Here is a 26969-nt window from a genome sequence, read left to right as displayed (position 1 = left end):
TTTAATTTCTTTAATCTAATTCTTTTTTTTTTCTTTTTTTTTTTAGATGTTGATCTACGGACGGATGATATTAGAAATATTTAGTCGGATAAAAAACACATGTGTATTTTGTTTAATTAAAATTATGTTGAATTGCATGGTACGCGCGTAATTTTTTAATGTGATTTACGTACATTTAAGGTAATTAATATATTAGAATAATTTTTAAAAAGCGTACTGTTTATCTTTATTTAAAATATGTTGAAAGTATTACGAAGATATACATTTGATGTGAGAAATGAGATTCGAAATCGAAAGTATGTACGTACGTTTTCATAGGTGAATTAAATTATTTACGTGCTCTTTCATTACGAATTAAATTATTGAAATTGGAAGCATTAAAACACTCCGATTCGATAGTTATAAATTTGAATGAATTAATTTTGGAATATAATTTATAATTAAGCATATTTATGTTTTCACAAGTATTAAATCACGTATTAAAATTACGAGTTTATGAAACTGGAAAAATATTGGACGTAAAATTTTAATTAAAAAATATTTATAATCCTTTATCACGAAAAATATATAATATTTCCGATGAAGCCAGAGAAATTTCATCATCATCCCTTAATCATAAATTATATTTCAAAATTAATAACTTTCGAATTATATATCTATAACTGAGAGAAGTATTTTAATGTTTCCAATTTCGATAATTTAATTCGTATCGAAAAGAACGCGTGCGATTAATATATTTGAAATCCACCGAATAATATTATATAACATGTAATATAGTTTATTAAAAATTACATGCGTATCATATGATTCAACTGGGAGTGAAGAAGAAAATATTTTTATAACAATGTGAGAGGAATTTGCAGAAAAAAACAACGTGTTAATTAATTTTGTGTAATATATCTGAAACTTGTCGATTATTAATACGATATAATACGAAATTTTAATAAAGTTATAATCGACACAACGAATTACATTGAATATGAAGTATGAACTAAGACAAGGGAAATATTCCTTTTTTTTTACTCTAAACGTAGAGAAAAAAATAACACGAATAAAATCTTGTGCAACGAAGTTTAAATAAAAAATAAGGCAATAGAAAATCAAATATAGATAATAGGTAAGAAGGAGGGGTAATGTAGTATGAAAGAAGATAGAGGAGGAAGCGAGAGAAGGAAAAGCGTAAAAATATACAGTGAAACGAGGGTTGGAAAAAGTCGAACGGTAAAAAGCTGCTGGGATTAAAATGGAAGGGGGAGGAAATGAGAGGAGAAAGAGGGGGAAGAGGAAATGAAAGTCAAAGAGTAAATAAGAAATTACTGTTTATTCATGTGGAAATACTTTTTACGATTGCGATTTACACGACATAAAGAAAAATATAATAAATATCGGGAAATGTATTTAAAATATTTCTATGTGGGACGAAATTGAAGTTGTTGTTGAGATTATAAAAAAAATTAGAAAAATGAAAAAATGACAAGGATATAATAATAAGTACAAACCTTCATGAAAAACGAAATTTTCGAATCAGATGAATTTCAATCAGGTATTTCTTGATTTTTCACATTTCACTTCATCCAAATTTTTGTAATCATACGCGAATATTAGTTACGCTTAATTAAAATACTACATAACGAATACAAGTAACGTTCTTGTTCTATCTTTTACGGATCTCTAGAAGAAAGAAATAAAAAACATCCTATATAACTAACAAATACGATCAATAATAAAATCAAATTTAACCAATGTCTTACGTTAAATCGCATCCCCTGGAAATCCAGCCAATAATATCTAACTCAACGACGCAATCCCTAGAAAATCCTAATCCTAAACCCTTAATTAAAAAACGCGACGTGCATTCCTCTCCGCTATCCTGGACGCGACTTTTCCTCGACTCAAAAATTACTCACGACTCAATTCATTCTTGCGCGAGTGGAAACAAAACTGGGAAGAAAGAAACGAAAAAAAAAAGAAAGAAAAAAAGAAAAAGGAGGAAACAAATTAAAAAGACTACGCTCGCTAAACGAAGAAGAAACAGCGGAGCAGCGGAGAAAGACGACGATGACGACGAGAGCGAACAAAGAAACGCGGAGAGGGTGCGGAGAGAAAGCTTCTCCAGCGTCGAGGGGAGCAAACATTAATGCCACCCCGCAGACCGCAGATGTTGCGCCAATTACAAACCTCAACCCCTTGCGCCGCGCCAGCCGTCTCGCTCGCTCCTTAAACCCCGACCTCTCGAGAAAGGGAGAAACAGAAGAAGAGGAATACCGCGTGTTCCGACTTACGAGCCCGATGTCGCATATCTTCCTGCCTTCCAGCCTTTTGTCTTTTCCTTCTGTCGCGTCTTCCCCTCGACAGAACCCCCTCCCTCCCCCTGTGTATGTGCACAAGAGCTTAGATGCACCGCTCGAGGCTACGGGGGACAGCCCGCCGACGAGACACGAATTTTCGAAAAGGCACTCGCACTTTGTTAGATTAAATTTAGAGCGTAAGGCGTAAAAGGACGTTTTCTTTCTCTTCTTCTTCCTCTCTCTTTCTTCTATTTTCTTTCTTCTTTGTTTCGTTTCTTTCTTTCTGGAAGGGGTTGAAACGAAAGGGGAAAGAGATATGGTTAGAGATCGTAGAGGAGGAGGGGGAAGGTTAGAGAGGGATCCTTCGTGATCCTTCGAGAGTAGAAGGAGGAAGGTTGGAGAAGGATAAGGGGGAAAGAAGGGGTGGGAGGGAGGGAGAACACCGAGTACCGCCGGTGGCTGATATTATTCTTGGGTCTTCCTCGGTGGAGCATTATTAGTTCTGGCGTGTTAGCATACATGAAATATTGATGTTACGGAGAACCCTCTTCCACCCCTCTCCCCCTTTTCTCAAGCTCTTCTCACCCCCTTGGTCTCGCGTCTACCTCTCTTTAGATTTTGCAGATATCCGCTTGTAGCCTCCCGATTTCGTCTGTTTCACGACGGACTTTTTGTCAATGATTTTCACGGTTTTCACCTCTCTTTCTATTCTTCTATTCTTCCTCGTGATCTTATATTCTTTTTACCAAATTTTTTCGCAGCTACGCGGATTAAATTTCTTGCCTCCTTGACGCGTGCCAGAATTGTTACAGTTAACAGTTTCCGCTTGTGTTTATATTTGTATATGAATACTTCATACGTGTGTGTTTGATATGGAAATCGATTTATAAATTTAGATCGAGTCATTCGATTGAACGTTATCGAAGGAAACGGTTGTGCAAATAATTATTATATTTGTTGGATTATTCGATATTTGTAACAATATTACAATAATTTTGAAGGTAAATTATTTTGTTGTTTGTTATTTTATTTGTAGATATATTTTATTATCGTTGTGATATTATTTTGTTTTTAAAATTCTCGCAAAATTGATAAAAAAAAAAAAAAAAAGAAATCGTGGACGAGAAAGGAAAATCAAGTCGAACGAAAGTTATACAAGTTGATTACAGAGTTGATTAAATTTTTAAGCTTGTTTGACACGTTTAAATTTATCTTGATAGGACGATTCTCGAAGCGTCCTAATTCCTTCAACCTACCCTCAAAGCCGCGATCGATTTCGAGGATCTTAGACACGGGTTGCATTGGTTAACAGCCGGGTTAATTACTGGAAATTTAGAACTCGTCTCGAGGGAATCTCACGCTCTTAAACGAAAGTGTTCAATCCCCGATTTTGATTAATAATCCGTGATATTAATTCGTTCATATAATTATTTCATATTTTTATCTAAATTTTGAGATTGATACAATTTAATACAAGAGAAAAAGAGAATGTAAAGTCTTGTAAAATCCACTAATATAATTCGTAAAAAGAAATTGTGACAAAATAGATTTCTTAGAAATTTTGGAAGAATACAAAAGAATTAGATTGAAATATATTTGCAAAAATAAGGTAATTCGATCTATCTAATACGCTGTCTCGTAAATTTCTCTTCATTTCGTCGCTAACATTATCACGTTATTACATTTTTGTTGCATTTCCGCCTCACTGCACCCGTTTCCTCTTTTCCCTCCGAGACTTCCCCATGGGAGATGTCTGAGTGATCGATGCGTTCTTCGAAAAAAGATCAAGATTGAAGAGAATACGTTTTCGCCGTTAGACTTCAAGGAGCGGAACTTTTTGTCATTTGCATTTACTTTTCTCCAAGTAGTGCGAAATTTCCATGTGTCTGATCTGTTAATCCGACATGTTTCGTTTCCCGTGTTCCTAATCCACATCTCGCTATAAATTTCATTAAGCGTGTCTATCTTAGTCTTGAATACGAAGGAAAAGAAAAAAAAATACATTGTATAATATTATTTTCAAGAACAAATTACAATTTTATTAATACAAATTTGAATGATAAAACTGAACATAGATTGAAATACGATAGTTCACGATATAAACAATGGAAATTATCTAATGATTAAAATATCTTACTTTATTTACATCTAAAAAGATTTATAAAAAAGGAAAATTATTTTTCTTCATTTTTCAAAAGCCATTTGTGGTAGAGTTCGATTTTAATATCAAATATTCTGAAAAAATGACACTCGTTTCGTTTTATACATTAACAAGAGATATGGTTCCGTAAAATTGTTATTTTTATAAAGTCTCGAAAATAATACCCTTTCTTTCAAAATCTCATTATTTCCTTTACCGTATCAGTATTTCAATCATGTTCACGTTCGCACGAATAATAATTCGAACAATCCACGAAATGGTTTTACCTGCTTTTATATTTTTCTCGTTGTGAATCGTCAGCGAGCTTGGATTCCCGTAAACAGAGTTATTCATTTCGGCCATCAGCTCCCAATCTGTACAGAAAATGGCATTTTATAACAGTATCTCGAGGGATTTTTGCGGGAAATAAATATCTGAAACGTTCAGTCACTAGAACTTCGTCCTTTTCCTTTTCTTTTCTTTTCTTTTTTTTTAAACGTATGGTTGAAGGCTTGCCACCCTCGTTCTATAAATAATAAATTACCACCATTTGAATGGCGGTCGAGCAGCTAAATTATATACAATTTCCTCAAAGAAAGTGGCGAAAGTTAAACCGCTTACGAGATTCGTGCGAACACATCAATCGGCCATATTCTCAACATTTTCCACGACACGATAAGTTACTTCTCTCTTCTTTTAACTCTTTTTACGAAATTAAGGAATCCTCAGAAGAAATTCCATCTCTTTCCCCTCACAATATAACAATAAATTGCGTTATATAAGTTTGAAAATATTGTTTTTCAAGATTTTCAATACTCTAGTGTTAAAAAAAAAATTCATAGTACATTATAATATATATATATTTAGTTCTAAATAACAAGAGGAACCATCAATTAAAAGCTACATTGAAAATTACGGAAACAAAAATAAATCCGTGAGTTCAGAATGCTTTTTAAACGAGGAAAAGAAAAAGAGAAGGAAGGGAAGAAAAGCGAAATAAGAAACGTCCAACGTCTCGAAGATGGAAGATTCTTTAAACGGTATCGAGAGGGGAGAAGAGGCGAGCATGCGGGATAAAATATCATTTTCTTCGCGATTAAGGCAGGTTTTACGAGCTTACCTTTCTTCGATATCTCGGTGGTGGAAGGGCTGGGGCTGGTGCTCGGCGGCGAGGACACTGCAACGAAAGAAACAAGTTTTTATTTTTAATTAAAGTTTTCTTCTCGTGAGAAAAGGGAGGAGAGGGAGGGGACGGTAGGCGCGTGCCACTTTCACGTTGAAGAGGAAGGCTTGACAACCGGGGAGGGGGGATGGCAAGAGGGTTGACTTGGAACCTGCACGGACACAGTTATGGATCGCGCCACCTGTTACTAACTTCACTCTCAAACGTATTAGCCACCGTGGCGCCGGCCAGGCAGGCAGGGATCATATTTTACAATCTACCCACCCTCTTCCAACCCTCTTTCCAACTCTGTCGGCTCGGTGAATATGGTTGAATAATTATTCCTAATATCGTGATTCGTCGGAGATTGCGTGCTCGTTGAATCCAATGGTGTCATCGTTAGGAGAGGAGGTTGGTGGATTTAGGAGTTAGAGATTATGTTCTTCGTGCCAATGATAATTATGAGATTGAACGAATTGGTTTAATATCCTAATATTTTCATTCGTGTATTCTTAATATGAAATAATATCGAACAATTCTTAATCATCGTGATTCACGGATTTGTAGTTGTCATTGTTATCAACAAATTTGCGATTGGAAACATTTTTATTTTTATGTTATATCTTTATCAATTATCTAGTGATTGAAGTGAAATTGTATATTGATTTAATATTTCGTTTTATTCATTTATCATATAAATTAGTATTATTATACGAAATTACATTTTATATTTTACAAGTATAAAGGTATAGATTACAATATTAATAAATAATAATTATAATTCAATATAAGTCATTTCGTAAATCCTTCGGATTGTTCTAATAACATGGCATATCATAACTAACAATTTCGTCTGTTCTTGTATTTGAACTTCGATGATACGTACATCAAGTTTCATATTCAGATAAACTGTATTAAACTCGTTGAATTAATGTTGAATTGGTTGTTGATGTTAAATTATACGAAAATTAGCAGCTATTTCAAGCCTTCAACTTTCAAATTTTAATACAATGAGGCCAAATGAGTTAGAAATATATATATTATGCTTAGTTGAAATGTTTATAGAATGTTTCGCTTTACTTTAAGTGTTTCCTGATGTAAATAATTTATTCGTGAATATCAGAGATAAACTCAACATTGTAGAATTTTAGAATATTTACTTTCAAATAAATTTCTTTATCCCTTCATCTGAAATGCTTAATGCTCTCCAAAGATAAATTTCTCAAATATCAAAAAAAAAAAATTCTCTTTTTATTTTTTCTAAATAACATTTAATTTAAATATTAAAACTCGATATCTTTTTTTTTTTTATCAAGAAAACATACATTTATTCGTTAATTAAGTCTCGTATAGCATAGCGAACGAAAGATTAAAAATCCAAACGATTTCAAAATCACGAAAGGGAAGATGGAACGTCAAAATTCTCGCACCTTTTCCAAAAATAACGAATAAAAGCAAAACGAACACGGACACGGGAGACAGACACGCGCGACGTTCGAGAAATTATTTAAATCCTTTTCGCCGATTTCAATTAATTTTCGCCCGTCACGATTATCGATCCTCCGCTTCTATTCTGGAAGAGCATCCCTCTTTATTATTCACACGGCGTTTCACGGACAAATTAACGGGTTCGAGGGGGTCGATGGAATACTTTCCTACGACATTACCACGCCAATATGCATATACACTTATTACACATAGTAATATTCGTAACTAGTTCGTCACCAGATGTTATCTTTGCGCAGCCATTACTTTGTTGTACTCGCGGATCTTTGTCGTTGATGTCGTTGATGAAACGGTTAGACTCACGAAGAAACTTTTATCAGAAAATCAATGATTAACCGACTATTAGTTAATTCGAACCCGATCTAGTTTTCAACGTGAAAATGTTAGATTTTCGCGACAATTTGTAATTGGAGGACGTACATTACTGATCAAAATTAATATTATATTAATTGTAATTATTCAGAATTTTTTTGTCAATTTAGTAATAAATAAAGTAATGGTATATATTTCGAGAAAAAATTCTCAATATTTCGTTTCATGTAGTAAGTATTTTTTTCTTTTTTTAAATATTGTCAATAATAATTTAAAAATTATTATAGACTGAAATTTAATATAGAATTAAAGAAAAATCAAATATGTCTTGAGAAAAGTGTACTTTAAGCATTTTCTATAAGGGTGAGATTATTATACCTCAATTTTTCTCCTTTTTATAGATATTGTGAATAATAAACGAAGGTTAAAAGTTTGAAATAACTTTCTTAATTATAACTATATTCGATATTCTTTCAATTTCGTTATTAATTTGTAATTAATTTTACAGAAATTAATAATAATGGACTTTATACGAACAAAGGAATTCCAATCTATCTCTCTCTCAAATTATTGGATTTTACGGAATACGATATTCCAAACTTTTGATCAACAGCGTTGTCAGAAAGTGTGTTACTTAAAACGAGCTTCACGATTTGGACAATTCTAATTACGTCCTGTAATCAAAAAAAAAAAAAAATATGATACTGCAAGATCCTACGTGTTCTCGAAAGAAATTTTATATCCACCGGATTATTACACGATATTCGATATTTCTTATATAAAAATAATTACATAGATCGTTCGAAGAATGGATAGTTCGATCGAGAGAAAGTTAGGCTGGATTATTGGTTTACGGAGATTTAAGAGGTGTTTGAGAGGAGTGGATGCGCGAAATGAAATGATCTCTGAGAGAAATATTATTTTGTTTATTTTCAAGCTATTAAGGATCGTTTTAATAATGAAAAAAATTTCTTAAAAGTTATTACATGATCGTATTCTTAATCTATATATTTTTGTTACATGAAGTTTAAAGTTTGCGGTGCTACATGTGTAAATTAATTTTACATGGAATAGGTTACAAGTTTTTAAACGGTAAGTTTGGAAGATTCTTAATAAAGACTTATGAAGAAAGTTAGGGAAGTTGGAAGTTTTGAAAAAAAGAAATGTTGAAATTTTCAATACAAGTAGGATAATTTATTCCTAACACCGACCCAACTTTTTTGAAAAATAACAAATACAAATAGAAAGTGTTAATTGTACAATGTAATAATAGCATGGCAATTTCATTTACGACTGCAAGAAATTTTCCTTCTTCTCTTCCCTTCATCTTTTATCGTGCCGAATAATTTAATAACAAGAAACAGTAGATAGTTTTAATAAATGGGTTAGATAAAACACGTCTAAATTAATCTACACGTATAAATGGTATCATTATCTCAGCATGCACTGAAATTGTAATCTCAATATCAGACTTATTCCCACCTATATCGTCTTCTTTTATTAAAATAATTACATCCCATGATATTTGAGAAATGAGTACCGTTCAATCAATCCTTCTTGCAAATAAAGAAACAAAACGAAAGGGAAATATTTTATGATTTCAAAATAATTTATTCATCAATTCTGGAAAAAACCAATTACACCGTACAACTTTTATCAAGAATAAAAAAATCAGAATTTTCAAAAGAAGGAAGCAACGATCACTTCGTTTCACTGGTATCATTATTAGAAATCTCGCCTCGAATATCAACCATGATAATTAGCTGTTCGCGCGAGAATCGTACTCGCCCATTGATTACAGGGCAGATTATCTAATTTCAAGGGTTCGTTTCGACGCATGGATATAAATATGCGGGGGGGAAAATTCATTTATCACTTTTGCTAGCCAACGACGAAGAAAGAAGAGGCATTAGCCGGCGAGAACGAGAACGAGGAGGAGAACGTGGAGGTGGAGAAGACATCGGTGGGGGAGGAAGGTGAGAGAAATAGAGTGAAGACTTCCCATTTTGTACGTGGCTGAGTGGCAGACGGAAGGAAGGAGCGGAAAAAAGGTGGGGAAGAAAAGGAGGGAAGACGGACAGAGAAATATATACAGTCGGGCAGAGACTTTTCACTTTTGATTTATCGCGCCAACTTTTATTTCTCAGGGGAGATATTAAAACCCGTTGTCCCGGCAATTTAACTTCGCGCCACCTGATTGATGATTCGGCCAGTCCTACCTCTTTCGATGCGTCGAATCTCTTATTAGCCTCGATTAATAAAATCGCGTTAAAAGGTAAATAAAATTAATATCTCTCGATCGTTGTTGATAATTTTCTTTTCGTAGGATGCAACGGAAGAATAATCTCCCTGTCGATTAAAATTGCTCGAATGAAAAGAAATTAATCACATCGAAGATTGTTTTACAGGGATGAAATACTTTCTTTAAGGATTTTTATATAAGGAAGAAGAATAATTTTGAGCTTAAGTTTTACTTTTAGAAAATGATATTTTTTTAGTACAGTTGGATGAAGAAATTTAAATAGAGAAGATTAAGATTAAGAAATACAAAAACTTACGCATAAGTTCTTCTGAAAAAAAATATACAGTAATTTTTTCGAAAAATAACATTAAGATTGTTTTAAAAAAATATTATTAAAATAGAATTCTGGTTATCTTTATCGTTTAATTTGAAAATTCATACAAAGATGAAATTAATATCTACAAATATTTTCAGATTTTCAAGAGACACGATCAAACGTCCATCAAAAGAAAAATCGGATGACAATCCATCCTGTAAAACACGTTACACATGGCTATTTCAAAATTTCAAGAAGGTAAATGAACCCGTTTAAATCTTAAGCTGCCTTAATTAGTCTAATAGCATCATCCTTTTTCGTCGGTCCATCAGCGACCCTTCCGGCCATCGCTCCATCCAATTTCTTCCGTCGCGTTGGAACCTGTTCAAATATTGGCCGGTTTACTAATTCTAATTAGTGCGTTTCACCTGTAACAAGCCAACTTTCTCGTTTCTCCTCCGAGAAAAGAAAAAGAAAGGGATGTTTTCGGAGGACGACGATGCGTGTGATAGAGGCGAATATTAACTTTTTTGGGTGCCAAGTGAATATAAATTGAGAATTAAATCGTGTCCTAATCAGCACGACGAAAAGTAGTAAGTTTTCTTTTATTTTTTGCTCTTTCTTTGCTTCTTTCCTGTTTTCAGGTTGCTCGAGGAAAGGATATCGAAATATATAAACTCGTTTAGAATAATTATTTTTATTATACATTTTGTTCTTCGTCACTTTGTAATGAATATTTTTATTTGAACAGCAATATATAGATTTTTAGAAGTTTATTTGAATGAAAAAAATATCCAATTATCTAATTTAAAAAAAAAGTATATCGTCGCGATATTCTTAAAAACATCTGTTAAATCCGTTAAATTTAAAGGACAAAAGATTTCTCAGGAAAAATTACTACTATCGTATCCAACTATTCCAATTTCACGAAATGAATGGAATAATTCGTACCCATTTTGCACTTCTGTCTTGCCGTGAAAACAGCGAGAGATTTGATTTAACGCGGCAAATTCAATCGGCGGAAATCTGACCGGCTAAAAGAACTGCCTAACATTTCAATAAGTACGATAAATATCCGGCCCACGACGGGGAAACTGTATCATCCTGGCAACTGGCGGTCGGGTCCACTAATAAAAAGCCATACATTTATCACTTTTATCCGCGCTTTATCATACGTACCGCCACGGATACTCATAAAACTGCATTATCCTTGTACGTGTGCAGGAACTTGGTTTTTATCGGGCACGGGCCGATGATATTCTCCCCCTGCCCCCTGCCCCCCTATCTCTCGAGTCTAACCACTTTTTCCGCTATGCGTTATTCACTGTTGGTTGGACCGTGCCGATAAACAAATTTCCTTGTAGCTACGAAATCAGATTGTGAAGTTTTTTTGATAAAAAACAATAGTTCAAACTGCGAGATATATTAGATTTCAAAGGATTTAATTGTAGCAGGAGCGATGAAATTTCTTTTTTTTTTTAATTGATAGCAGTAATTTATGGAATTAAATATATTAAATTAAATATATTAAATATATCGTAGTATATCGAAAAATTTTCTAATGTTAAATATGTAAGAAAGAGAATTGTACGTTTTTCTATCTAATTTGAAAGTTGACGTTATTTATGGTTGAATAGATAAATTGTCAGAATATTAAATATGATAGAAAACTGAGACAAAGATCAATGAATTATAGGTATCAGAATATAAATCGTTTTAAATAACATTGATTAAAATATCGTTGACGAGGAATAATAAAGCATGTAGCCTGTTATTAGGGATATGTAACATTTTTACCTTTAACTTTTTGATGAAAGCCAAACGAGCGATTGAATATCGAGTGACTGGCTTATTTCCATCGTTCTCTATAAAAGGATACAGTATAAGCCTCGGTGAAAATTTTATCTAGTTTTCCACTTAGAATATGCACATGACTAAACACACGTTTTTGTCGCTAATAAATTTCATTTTGATAATTTTCCAATTATACGTATAATTATTATTAATATCTATTAATTTTAAAGGATTATTACTTAATTTGGCATTTAAATCCAGTTAAAGACGCGTTCAACAATTTTGAAAAATGTACTTATCTATAATTTAAAGTTCATAATCTACACTACTAAACAAAAAAAAGTATTATTGAAAATAAATATTTTAAATTGTATTTATTTAGAAATCATTCCTATAAAATTCAATTAACGCGGAATTTTTATTTTTATAAATTGTTCTAACAGAAATTTTTGTTTGTTCGTATTGGTGAATGGGATTTCACAATGAATTCCTTCCATATCAGTATTTTATTTGACCGCTCTATTTACACGGGTAAATGTAGTATTGAAACGAGTGTATTAATCGAAGTATGTTGACGAGGCTCCGTTTAAACCAATTCCAAATTATACGTTTCGGGAACCAATTACGATCATTTAACGCATCAACGAGAAACAATTCGATTTAACATCGTCTATTTATAGAGGTGCGACAACTGAAAAATTGCCAATTGCGCGCAATCTGTGAAAACGTTCGTTTCATTTCAATTCTAATCTATCTTTAATTAATTGTCACTTCATAGATAAAAATTAAATTGTTATATTATTTACTAGTTTAAATAAAATAACTAATATATCATAATTTATTATTATTATTATATAGTACAAAATATCACGGGTTGAAGATTTTTTTTTCTTTTTAAAGAAATTCATTATTTACATTTGAAAGTCTAGTAATAGACGATAAATTATATATTCGAATAAGATAGTTATTACATATACATAGTTATTATGAGTGATATTAGATTTTGAAATGGAAATAGAGTACGCAGATACATACGTAATTACTTTAGCGAGTTGGAAACTTTGTCATCCACCAACTGATTCTCTTACCTTCCATTAATTTCATTTTCATGATGATTCTATCTATTATCACTCAAAGTTATAATCCCATTTTCGAAATGTCTAATTAATTCTAAATGCCTGAATCGTATACAGGTTTAGATTTAGTATCCACAAATTCGATTCTTTTCAATCATAAGCTCCATTCCTCGATACTTCGTTCCATCAATTATACAACTTTCTTGAAGATTTACCTTACTTTCAAATCATCATCACCTTTCAATCTCGACAATTCTATTTTCCAACAGATCCACATCGAATTTTCCCCTTTGATCATAAACACTCATCATCGACCGCAATCTCACCTATTCACCCCATTACCGATCTCAACTAGATTTATCTCACTTCCCTCGAATCAATATCCAACTTCGAATCATCAATCTCAAATACTCTCCCTCCCCAATTTCCACAACTCTCTACTCGAATTCTATTTTCGATCATCCTAACGTTCCTCTCCTATTTTTAAATTCACATAGGCGTTATCCACGATTTACATATTCAACTTTCTCTCCCCCCTCGAATCACCGATCTTTCCCTTCCCCCTCCATCAATAATTACCAACACAATACTTTTGCAAAATCATCGCGGACGAAACTACCCATCGCCCCTCCCCGTTCCTCCCAAATCGGGGGACGTAATTCCCAGGTCTGATGATCCCGCAACAACGACGACGGCCACGATCGTTAACCCGAGCGCGCGAGGAGGGTTGGACGAGATCGGGAGGAAATAATTTGACGACCGAGCGTCGTCATCATCGAATCACCGGTGGCGATGGGACTGGCGGGAAATTGCCAGCTTCGTTACTCACGGAATACGTAATCGAATATCGGGGGAACAATGGCGGATTGTCGCTGCCTTATGTAGATGCCTTCTACCCACTGTCTGTAATTACTCGTAACGGAATCCCCTGTTGACGTATCGGGGCAAGATAGTCGTTCGTTTGATCCAATTAACCCTAAATGACAGTGGGGGGATGTGATGAAAAGCCAACGGCTGCGATAGGAATCGGGGGATTGTTGTCACGTTTCTGTTTACAGGTGTTGGGGAGGGTGTTTAAGAACGAATTGGATAAACTTGGATAATTATTTGGGGAATTATTGCGTAGAATTATAATGTAAATTATATACAGGGTGTATACGTAGGATAATTAAAGTAAGCAAAAATTGGTATGTAATAAAATTAAGATTTATTTATTAAACCTGTAAATACTTTTTAATAGCTTTAAGTTTTTACAGAAATATTTTATTATCAAGTTTATATTCATTGCAGTTCTTAAACATCAATTTTGATGTTTGCATCATAGATTTAAATAATTAATAATTTGCTACTAGTGCTACTGTCGTCATCACGAGCTGTATTAATGGTACCTATTAAATCATTTACGCCAGAGACGACGAATCGACGGCTCAGCTGCCATATCTCTTATCCTTCCTGCTATGTCTCCGTTCAATTCCAATAGTATCGACACCTATTTGACATCATCAATCTATCAATTCCCCTTTGTTTTTGCTAAATACGTATTATCGGATAGCTAACGCAATTAATATCGAACGAATAAAGATGGATAATGCGTACTTATATATTCACGAATATTGAAAATAATAAGAGAAGAAAAAAGATAGAAGATAAAAAAATGTATTTGAATATATATCATAACAAAAATTTCACGATAGATTTCATAATAGATCAATTGATTCAATACTTTATTCAATAAAGGAGATATAAAATATTGATTCTATTGAAAAAAATGCAGCACGCAATTAAAATTCCAAATGATTTTCGAGCATGCACGATTCTATACGGTTATCTCATGGCTACTCAAATTTCTCTCTTCGCTTTGGGTGCGAAACATCCCTCTTTGATAATTATCGACCTCCCCATTCAAGCGTCTCATGGCGCATCGATCTATTAACTTGTCACCGATGTTTCTGGTGAAAGGTGACAGGAAGCCGCCGGTGGTGTCTGTACGTGGTGATTATTAGCAGTCGTTGCGAAGGTAGTGTGTACGCTGAAGATACCGAGAACAGATAACAGGATTTGTGGCACGAATTTGATCGCCACGAAATTCGCAGTTGCGGGTTTGGTAATGGAGATTAGACAGAAACGCGTATTGGAATTACATCGATTTGATTAATCGTAGAATTTATTATAGGAATCAATCAAGTTTTCAATACTTTCGTTATTAGAGAATTAGAAAAATTCTTCTTATATACATTGGATTGAACGTATGAGAATTAAATTAAAGAATCCTTTAAGAAAACTTTCTTTTATTGAAAAATATTATACCCATTGCATATATTAAAAATTGCAATTTATTTTTCAGCGTCAACCATCAACCGATTAACCCTGGTTCACCATCGAGAAAGATCGTCCCGAAGCCGTGGATGGTTAATAAGGAAGGAACGAAATATTCGGAGAGAAATGCAAAGGAAGACGCACTCTCGACGGTGAAATTAGTATGCGTGGGATGTCGTGGCGCGATGGCGGCGAGGATGACGAGGTTTCCTACACCTTTCGCACGATTCCTGGACCAGGCCAGGCCAGACCCCCGTTAATTTTCCATCCCGTGACTCCAATCAATCTTACGGCCCGTCACCGACTCTCCCTTATGACGATGGCCTCCTCCACCTCCGGCTTTGATACGTCACCACCTCTCCGCCCCTTTCACCCTCATTTCCGCCGCGATTTCTGACATTGTGACGGAGAATCCGCTAAATACCCGAGGACGTGCCGTTTGTCCGTGGTGACGCGTCCACGGATTTCGAGGCTGCGAACACCTTCTCGTCCTTCATTGTCGGACGAGATTCGAATGTTGATTATCGGGCGTCATCGGGGCGGAAAATTCGATAATTGCCGTTTTTATGAGAAAAATGTGAATTCAGTTTAAAAATTGTACATTAATAATATTGTATCTGTAAGATAATTGGAATAAATAAAATTGATGACTTAACTTAAATATCGTCGTTGAATTTTTGTAGAAAGTTTAATCTAGTATGTGTATTTCTCGTATGAATTTAAATTAGAATAAAATAATTTGAAATTTAAATTGTAATGATTGTTTATATTATTATATACAACTTTTCAGAGAGAGAAAGAGAGAGCGAGTGAGAGAAAAAAGAATTACAAATATAATTCCATAATAAAATGTATCGTCTTATAACGCATTATCGTACTTTCTCTTCATTATTTTGTTGCACGCAAACCATTACTTCCATTTTTATAACTCACTCGTTTTCCACTTCCACGACTTTCCTATACCTATAATACATCCTCGAGGGTAGAAATAGTTTGTCAATTATCGTGACACCTCGTTAATTTTTCATCTTAATCTATGATCGATCCGACGTCTCGTATATCGTCCAGTCTGATGGCTGGGGAGGAGGGGGATAGGGGGAGGCTTTTCCTCGTCTCAAATTCGACCTCGATAAGTCATCACGATCGTGATCCACGATCTTGATTTTCGTTACAACAAGAAGAACGTTGTCCCACGATGAAACGTAAAACATATCCTGTCATGTTGTTTGCATATGTTTGTCGAAATCCAATTAACGACGTTGAAAGGCTCGCGTGTCGTGCAAGGAATCGCTCCAACTTTTTTCCCCATTTAATGCGTCATCACGATCGATAATGATGAGTTTTAAATAGAATGTGTTTTTCGTTTACGAATGTCTTCTTCTTTTCATTACATTTTTTTTTCAAATAAATAACTCGAAGTTTTATGAAATACACACAAGTAATTTTCAAACACGATTTTTGCACAGTTAAAATCATGTAATGTTTCTACTTTGCTTTGATAGTTGACTGATAATCGATTTAAATCATTACAGAATAAAACAATATCACGATAGAACAAATATTTAAAGAAATTTTTCACATTATCAAGAATCCTTTTTAGAGAGTAAATAAAATAAAACAAAAATTTGTGGGGTTAGGTTATAAATTTCTAAATGTGAAGGAAAACTTGATATGCATTAGTTTACAGAAATATTTATTATTAAATTTTTCGTGTGTTTATGAAAATACATTCGATTTCAAATAGATTTCATTAAACGCATTGCAATTGTAGAATTTCCAGTTTTAATTATAAATTGTATTATCCGACATGTTTCATTCGTTGATCATACAATATTCATTTTCAATGTTATTGTTTTTTCACATTATTATTTGTTCACCCCCAATTTTTATATATGTGACATTCATCGATTATTTCAATTATGACAATTGTAAATATAATCTATTTGAGAATAATATTTATTTCCTGCATAAAATTATACCTTTTAACTACTACTCGCGAATTTCATTCAATAGCCACGGCACAATTTTGCATTCATTCTTGGTTTCTAAACGATAATAAAATGTAAAGCTCGCTGGAAACTAGATATTTACTCAACAAGTATATATTTTATACAACTGAATACATGTTTTATTAAGTCGGTAGAATATTCAAACAATTGTATAATATTGTTAATGATAATTCTGTTAATTATAGAGCTACGAAATTTCTCATCAAAGTTAGACAATATCGAACGAAAAACGTATTAAATAATACTTCCACATAATAATGTATATTATAAAATCTTTTGTAAATATTATATCTCGTAAAAATATATATATACATTGACAAAAATATTTCAAAAAATAGCAATTGCATTTAGCTTTTGGAAGAAATTATATGCAGAAGCAAGTATCAAGAATTAAATAAACAATTTTATTCAAAAACAATAAAAAATCAAAAAAAGGAATGACTACTTATATATATTATATAATAGATAACTATAAAAAAGGTGAGTATAATTTACAAATTTTTATTACTATTCAGAATTAAAAATTTGCAATGTTACATCCAGCAAAAATATATTGTCCTAATACAAAATAGAATTTTTCCTCAAAAGTTTCGATATATTGTTCCAACAGGAAATTTCCGAGAATTTGACGTCAGTTCCAAGAACATTAAAAATTCTCAGAAATTGACGGCACTTCCAAGAATTTCAGGCATTCCGAGAATTTGACGTCATTTCTTGGAAAAATTTTTCGATCGACCTCCTATCGTATCATGTTCTCCTAATACAAAGTGGAATTTTTGGACAAAAATTTTTCTCCGATCAGGGAATTTCGATATTTATACCTTTTATTAAATATCTCGCTTATTATTGACAATATCGAAAAAAGTTTCGAACAAAAGTTGTGTGGTTTCAAACGGACTATACTCTGGTACTCTCATTTTTTTCATAGGTGGACCAGTAAAAAATTTTTTGAGCTCAAACTTATTTTTTTAAATACAATGCTATACTTTTTGAAGCACCAGATGATGTGCCATAGCATTCTCTATAAAAAAGTACTGAACCATATATGGCAAAAAACCGTTAGTTTACAAGATATTCGATTAAATTTGTTTATTTTTTAAACTACAATTTTTTTGCTATATAAGGCTCAATACTTTTTTACAGAGAATGCTTGGATTTATCAATTGGTGTGTTAAAAAGTATATGGATACATTTAAAAAAACAACATTTACTTCTACAAGTCTTCGACGCTACTATGTATAAAAAAATAAATTACACCACGGTATTCCTCCCTCGAAACTACGTAACTTTTATTTGAAACATTTTTTGATATCTCGAAAAACAAAGGAGATACATCATTTCTTAGAAAAATTTTTCGATCGACCTCCTCTCGTATCATGTTCTCCTAATACAAAGTGGAATTTTTGGACAAAAATTTTTCTCCGATCAGGGAATTTCGATATTTATACTTTTTATTAAATATCTCGCTTATTATTGACAATATCGAAAAAAGTTTCGAACAAAAGTTGTGTGGTTTCAAACGGACTATACTCTGGTACTCTCATTTTTTTCATAGGTGGACCAGTAAAAAATTTTTTGAGCTCAAACTTATTTTTTTAAATACAATGCTATACTTTTTGAAGCACCAGACGATGTGCCATAGCATTCTCTATAAAAAAGTACTGAACCATATATGGCAAAAAACCATTAGTTTACAAGATATTCGATTAAATTTGTTTATTTTTTAAACTACAATTTTTTTGCTATATAAGGGTCAATACTTTTTTACAGAGAATTGGATTTTTACAGAGCTTGGATTTATCAATTGGTGTGTTAAAAAGTATATGGATACATTTAAAAAAACAACATTTAGTTCTACAAGTCTTCGACGCTACTATGTATAAAAAAATAAATTACACCACGGTATTCCTCCCTCGAAACTGCGTAACTTTTATTTGAAACATTTTTGATATCTCGAAAAACAAAGGAGATACATCATTTCTTAGAAAAATTTTTCGAGCGACCTCCTCTCGTATCATATTCTCCTAATACAAAGTGGAATTTTTGGACAAAAATTTTTCTCCGATCAGGGAATTTCGATATTTATACTTTTTATTAAATATCTCGCTTATTATTGACAATATCGAAAAAAGTTTCGAACAAAAGTTGTGTGGTTTCAAACGGACTATACTCTGGTACTCTCATTTTTTTCATAGGTGGACCAGTAAAAAATTTTTTGAGCTCAAACTTATTTTTTTAAATACAATGCTATACTTTTTGAAGCACCAGACGATGTGCCATAGCATTCTCTATAAAAAGTACTGAACCATATATGGCAAAAAACCATTAGTTTACAAGATATTCGATTAAATTTGTTTATTTTTTAAACTACAATTTTTTTGCTATATAAGGCTCAATACTTTTTTACAGAGAATGCTTGGATTTATCAATTGGTGTGTTAAAAAGTATATGGATACATTTAAAAAAACAACATTTACTTCTACAAGTCTTCGACGCTACTATGTATAAAAAAATAAATTACACCACGGTATTCCTCCCTCGAAACTACGTAACTTTTATTTGAAACATTTTTTGATATCTCGAAAAACAAAGGAGATACATCCGATAATGCTATATTGACATCCAAAAAAATGTATTATGCAATGGCCTACTAAAAACAATCGAGATATTCCAAATAATACGAATTCAACGTTTGAGTTTTTTAAAAAATAAAAAACGATAAAAACGCACTAAAAGTGGTAGCATTTGTGATAGAAGACAAGTGTGGGAGTGGAAAATATCGAAATTTATGTAAATTGCAAAGGAAAACGTTTTAAAGCTCTAAATAAACGGCAGCGGTAAAAAAAATGGTAAAGAATTACGTGGAAGAACGATAGATATGTGATAAATATGAAAAAACTCCTTTTAAGTTATGTTTTCCTAATACAAAATAGAATTTTTGATCGAAAGTTTCGATATATTGTTCGAGCACTTGGAAATTTCCAAGAATTTGACGTCACTTCCAAGAACATTAAAAATTCTCAGAAGTTGAGGTTACTTCCAAGAATTTCAGGCATTCCGAGAATTTGACGTCATTTCTTGGAAAAATTTTTCGATCGACCTCCTATCGTATCATGTTCTCCTAATACAAAGTGGAATTTTTGGACAAAAATTTTTCTCCGATCAGAGAATTTCGATATTTATACTTTTTATTAAATATCTCGCTTATTATTGACAATATCGAAAAAAGTTTCGAACAAAAGTTGTGTGGTTTCAAACGGACTATACTCTGGTACTCTCATTTTTTTCATAGGTGGACCAGTAAAAATTTTTGAGCTCAAACTTATTTTTTTAAATACAATGCTATACTTTTGAAGCACCAGACGATGTGCCATAGCATTCTCTATAAAAGTACTGAACCATATATGGCAAAAAACCATTAGTTTACAAGATATTCGATTAAATTTGTTTATTTTTTAAACTACAATTTTTTTGCTATATAAGGGTCAATACTTTTTTACAGAGAATGCTTGGATTTATCAATTGGTGTGTTAAAAAGTATATGGATACATTTAAAAAAACAACATTTACTTCTACAAGTCTTCGACGCTACTATGTATAAAAAAATAAATTACACCACGGTATTCCTCCCTCGAAACTGCGTAACTTTTATTTGAAACATTTTTTGATATCTCGAAAAACAAAGGAGATACATCATTTCTTAGAAAAATTTTTCGAGCGACCTCCTCTCGTATCATATTCTCCTAATACAAAGTGGAATTTTTGGACAAAAATTTTTCTCCGATCAGGGAATTTCGATATTTATACTTTTTATTAAATATCTCGCTTATTATTGACAATATCGAAAAAAGTTTCGAACAAAAGTTGTGTGGTTTCAAACGGACTATACTCTGGTACTCTCATTTTTTTCATAGGTGGACCAGTAAAAAATTTTTTGAGCTCAAACTTATTTTTTTAAATACAATGCTATACTTTTTGAAGCACCAGACGATGTGCCATAGCATTCTCTATAAAAAAGTACTGAACCATATATGGCAAAAAACCATTAGTTTACAAGATATTCGATTAAATTTGTTTATTTTTTAAACTACAATTTTTTTGCTATATAAGGGTCAATACTTTTTTACAGAGAATGCTTGGATGTATCAATTGGTGTGTTAAAAAGTATATGGATACATTTAAAAAAACAACATTTACTTCTACAAGTCTTCGACGCTACTATGTATAAAAAAATAAATTACACCACGGTATTCCTCCCTCGAAACTGCGTAACTTTTATTTGAAACATTTTTTGATATCTCGAAAAACAAAGGAGATACATCATTTCTTAGAAAAATTTTTCGAGCGACCTCCTCTCGTATCATATTCTCCTAATACAAAGTGGAATTTTTGGACAAAAATTTTTCTCCGATCAGGGAATTTCGATATTTATACTTTTTATTAAATATCTCGCTTATTATTGACAATATCGAAAAAAGTTTCGAACAAAAGTTGTGTGGTTTCAAACGGACTATACTCTGGTACTCTCATTTTTTTCATAGGTGGACCAGTAAAAAATTTTTTGAGCTCAAACTTATTTTTTTAAATACAATGCTATACTTTTTGAAGCACCAGACGATGTGCCATAGCATTCTCTATAAAAAAGTACTGAACCATATATGGCAAAAAACCATTAGTTTACAAGATATTCGATTAAATTTGTTTATTTTTTAAACTACAATTTTTTTGCTATATAAGGGTCAATACTTTTTTACAGAGAATGCTTGGATGTATCAATTGGTGTGTTAAAAGTATATGGATACATTTAAAAACAACATTTAGTTCTACAAGTCTTCGACGCTACTATGTATAAAAAAATAAATTACACCACGGTATTCCTCCCTCGAAACTACGTAACTTTTATTTGAAACATTTTTGATATCTCGAAAAACAAAGGAGATACATCAGATAATGCTATATTGACATCCAAAAAAATGTATTATGCAATGGCCTACTAAAAACAATCGAGATATTCCAAATAATACGAATTCAACGTTTGAGTTTTTTAAAAAATAAAAAAACGATAAAAAACGCACTAAAAGTGGTAGCATTTGTGATAGAAGACAAGTGTGGGAGTGGAAAATATCGAAATTTATGTAAATTGCAAAGGAAAACGTTTTAAAGCTCTAAATAAACGGCAGCGGTAAAAAAAATGGTAAAGAATTACGTGGAAGAACGATAGATATGTGATAAATATGAAAAAACTCCTTTTAAGTTATGTTTTCCTAATACAAAATAGAATTTTTGATCGAAAGTTTCGATATATTGTTCGAGCACTTGGAAATTTCCAAGAATTTGACGTCACTTCCAAGAACATTAAAAATTCTCAGAAGTTGAGGTTACTTCCAAGAATTTCAGGCATTCCGAGAATTTGACGTCATTTCTTGGAAAAATTTTTCGATCGACCTCCTATCCTATTATGTTCTCCTAATACAAAGTGGAATTTTTGGACAAAAATTTTTCTCCGATCAGAGAATTTCGATATTTATACTTTTTATTAAATATCTCGCTTATTATTGACAATATCGAAAAAAGTTTCGAACAAAAGTTGTGTGGTTTCAAACGGACTATACTCTGGTACTCTCATTTTTTTCATAGGTGGACCAGTAAAAAATTTTTTGAGCTCAAACTTATTTTTTTAAATACAATGCTATACTTTTTGAAGCACCAGACGATGTGCCATAGCATTCTCTATAAAAAAGTACTGAACCATATATGGCAAAAAACCATTAGTTTACAAGATATTCGATTAAATTTGTTTATTTTTTAAACTACAATTTTTTTGCTATATAAGGGTCAATACTTTTTTACAGAGAATGCTTGGATGTATCAATTGGTGTGTTAAAAAGTATATGGATACATTTAAAAAAACAACATTTACTTCTACAAGTCTTCGACGCTACTATGTATAAAAAAATAAATTACACCACGGTATTCCTCCCTCGAAACTGCGTAACTTTTATTTGAAACATTTTTTGATATCTCGAAAAACAAAGGAGATACATCATTTCTTAGAAAAATTTTTCGATCGACCTCCTCTCGTATCATGTTCTCCTAATACAAAGTGGAATTTTTGGACAAAAATTTTTCTCCGATCAGGGAATTTCGATATTTATACTTTTTATTAAATATCTCGCTTATTATTGACAATATCGAAAAAAGTTTCGAACAAAAGTTGTGTGGTTTCAAACGGACTATACTCTGGTACTCTCATTTTTTTCATAGGTGGACCAGTAAAAAATTTTTTGAGCTCAAACTTATTTTTTAAATACAATGCTATACTTTTTGAAGCACCAGACGATGTGCCATAGCATTCTCTATAAAAAAGTACTGAACCATATATGGCAAAAAACCGTTAGTTTACAAGATATTCGATTAAATTTGTTTATTTTTTAAACTACAATTTTTTTGCTATATAAGGGTCAATACTTTTTTACAGAGAATGCTTGGATGTATCAATTGGTGTGTTAAAAAGTATATGGATACATTTAAAAAAACAACATTTACTTCTACAAGTCTTCGACGCTACTATGTATAAAAAAATAAATTACACCACGGTATTCCTCCCTCGAAACTGCGTAACTTTTATTTGAAACATTTTTTGATATCTCGAAAAACAAAGGAGATACATCATTTCTTAGAAAAATTTTTCGAGCGACCTCCTCTCGTATCATATTCTCCTAATACAAAGTGGAATTTTTGGACAAAAATTTTTCTCCGATCAGGGAATTTCGATATTTATACTTTTATTAAATATCTCGCTTATTATTGACAATATCGAAAAAAGTTTCGAACAAAAGTTGTGTGGTTTCAAACGGACTATACTCTGGTACTCTCATTTTTTTCATAGGTGGACCAGTAAAAAATTTTTTGAGCTCAAACTTATTTTTTTAAATACAATGCTATACTTTTTGAAGCACCAGACGATGTGCCATAGCATTCTCTATAAAAAAGTACTGAACCATATATGGCAAAAAACCATTAGTTTACAAGATATTCGATTAAATTTGTTTATTTTTTAAACTACAATTTTTTTGCTATATAAGGGTCAATACTTTTTTACAGAGAATGCTTGGATGTATCAATTGGTGTGTTAAAAGTATATGGATACATTTAAAAAACAACATTTAGTTCTACAAGTCTTCCACGCTACTATGTATAAAAATAAATTACACCACGGTATTCCTCCCTCGAAACTGCGTAACTTTTATTTGAAACATTTTTGATATCTCGAAAAACAAAGGAGATACATCATTTCTTAGAAAAATTTTTCGAGCGACCTCCTCTCGTATCATATTCTCCTAATACAAAGTGGAATTTTTGGACAAAAATTTTTCTCCGATCAGGGAATTTCGATATTTATACTTTTTATTAAATATCTCGCTTATTATTGACAATATCGAAAAAAGTTTCGAACAAAAGTTGTGTGGTTTCAAACGGACTATACTCTGGTACTCTCATTTTTTTCATAGGTGGACCAGTAAAAAATTTTTTGAGCTCAAACTTATTTTTTTAAATACAATGCTATACTTTTTGAAGCACCAGACGATGTGCCATAGCATTCTCTATAAAAAAGTACTGAACCATATATGGCAAAAAACCGTTAGTTTACAAGATATTCGATTAAATTTGTTTATTTTTAAACTACAATTTTTTTGCGATATAAGGGTCAATACTTTTTACAGAGAATGCTTGGATGTATCAATTGGTGTGTTAAAAAGTATATGGATACATTTAAAAAAACAACATTTACTTCTACAAGTCTTCGACGCTACTATGTATAAAAAAATAAATTACACCACGGTATTCCTCCCTCGAAACTGCGTAACTTTTATTTGAAACATTTTTTGATATCTCGAAAAACAAAGGAGATACATCATTTCTTAGAAAAATTTTTCGAGCGTCCTCCTCTCGTATCATATTCTCCTAATACAAAGTGGAATTTTTGGACAAAAATTTTTCTCCGATCAGGGAATTTCGATATTTATACTTTTTATTAAATATCTCGCTTATTATTGACAATATCGAAAAAAGTTTCGAACAAAAGTTGTGTGGTTTCAAACGGACTATACTCTGGTACTCTCATTTTTTCATAGGTGGACCAGTAAAAATTTTTGAGCTCAAACTTATTTTTTAAATACAATGCTATACTTTTGAAGCACCAGACGATGTGCCATAGCATTCTCTATAAAAAGTACTGAACCATATATGGCAAAAAACCATTAGTTTACAAGATATTCGATTAAATTTGTTTATTTTTTAAACTACAATTTTTTTGCTATATAAGGCTCAATACTTTTTTACAGAGAATGCTTGGATTTATCAATTGGTGTGTTAAAAAGTATATGGATCCATTTAAAAAACAACATTTAGTTCTACAAGTCTTCCACGCTACTATAAAAATAAATTACACCACGGTATTCCTCCCTCGAAACTACGTAACTTTTATTTGAAACATTTTTTGATATCTCGAAAAACAAAGGAGATACATCCGATAATGCTATATTGACATCCAAAAAATGTATTATGCAATGGCCTACTAAAAACAATCGAGATATTCCAAATAATACGAATTCAACGTTTGAGTTTTTTAAAAAATAAAAAAACGATAAAAAACGCACTAAAAGTGGTAGCATTTGTGATAGAAGACAAGTGTGGGAGTGGAAAATATCGAAATTTATGTAAATTGCAAAGGAAAACGTTTTAAAGCTCTAAATAAACGGCAGCGGTAAAAAAAATGGTAAAGAATTACGTGGAAGAACGATAGATATGTGATAAATATGAAAAAACTCCTTTTAAGTTATGTTTTCCTAATACAAAATAGAATTTTTGATCGAAAGTTTCGATATATTGTTCGAGCACTTGGAAATTTCCAAGAATTTGACGTCACTTCCAAGAACATTAAAAATTCTCAGAAGTTGAGGTTACTTCCAAGAATTTCAGGCATTCCGAGAATTTGACGTCATTTCTTGGAAAAATTTTTCGATCGACCTCCTATCCTATTATGTTCTCCTAATACAAAGTGGAATTTTTGGACAAAAATTTTTCTCCGATCAGAGAATTTCGATATTTATACTTTTTATTAAATATCTCGCTTATTATTGACAATATCGAAAAAAGTTTCGAACAAAAGTTGTGTGGTTTCAAACGGACTATACTCTGGTACTCTCATTTTTTTCATAGGTGGACCAGTAAAAAATTTTTTGAGCTCAAACTTATTTTTTTAAATACAATGCTATACTTTTTGAAGCACCAGACGATGTGCCATAGCATTCTCTATAAAAAAGTACTGAACCATATATGGCAAAAAACCATTAGTTTACAAGATATTCGATTAAATTTGTTTATTTTTTAAACTACAATTTTTTTGCTATATAAGGGTCAATACTTTTTTACAGAGAATGCTTGGATTTATCAATTGGTGTGTTAAAAAGTATATGGATACATTTAAAAAAACAACATTTACTTCTACAAGTCTTCGACGCTACTATGTATAAAAAAATAAATTACACCACGGTATTCCTCCCTCGAAACTACGTAACTTTTATTTGAAACATTTTTGATATCTCGAAAAACAAAGGAGATACATCATTTCTTAGAAAAATTTTTCGAGCGACCTCCTCTCGTATCATATTCTCCTAATACAAAGTGGAATTTTTGGACAAAAATTTTTCTCCGATCAGGGAATTTCGATATTTATACTTTTTATTAAATATCTCGCTTATTATTGACAATATCGAAAAAAGTTTCGAACAAAAGTTGTGTGGTT

The 26969-nt window shown here is 32.0% G+C and overlaps 1 protein-coding gene and 1 long non-coding RNA gene across 9 annotated transcripts in view; one reads left to right on the top strand and one right to left on the bottom strand.

Annotated features, from left to right (window-relative positions):
- Positions 1 to 26969, bottom strand: part of LOC107997758 (lachesin) — a 307455-nt gene that overhangs the window by 22341 nt on the left and 258145 nt on the right. For 4 of the 8 annotated variants that reach the window (XM_062071865.1, XM_062071864.1, XM_062071867.1 and 1 more), the window contains 2 exons: positions 5549 to 5605; positions 4716 to 4802 (listed from right to left, as the gene is read on the bottom strand). In XM_062071865.1, coding sequence (XP_061927849.1) covers positions 4716 to 4802; positions 5549 to 5605 — 144 coding nt within the window. Of the gene's footprint in view, positions 1 to 1304; positions 4260 to 4715; positions 4803 to 5548; positions 5606 to 26969 lie in introns of those variants that run through there. The other 4 variants (XM_062071866.1, XM_062071868.1, XM_062071871.1 and 1 more) reach the window with 2 other exon arrangements.
- On the top strand, positions 3212 to 15813 carry LOC107994066 (uncharacterized). Its single transcript, XR_003696672.2, has 5 exons — positions 3212 to 3289; positions 9294 to 9459; positions 9556 to 9683; positions 10125 to 10224; positions 15181 to 15813. It is a non-coding gene; the product is annotated as an uncharacterized LOC107994066 (long non-coding RNA).

This window comes from Apis cerana, linkage group LG2, assembly GCF_029169275.1.
Source record: "Apis cerana isolate GH-2021 linkage group LG2, AcerK_1.0, whole genome shotgun sequence".
Taxonomy (NCBI): Eukaryota; Metazoa; Arthropoda; class Insecta; order Hymenoptera; family Apidae; genus Apis; species Apis cerana.
Note: the sequence above shows the minus strand (reverse complement) of the source record. Positions and strands in the feature narration are given on the sequence as shown.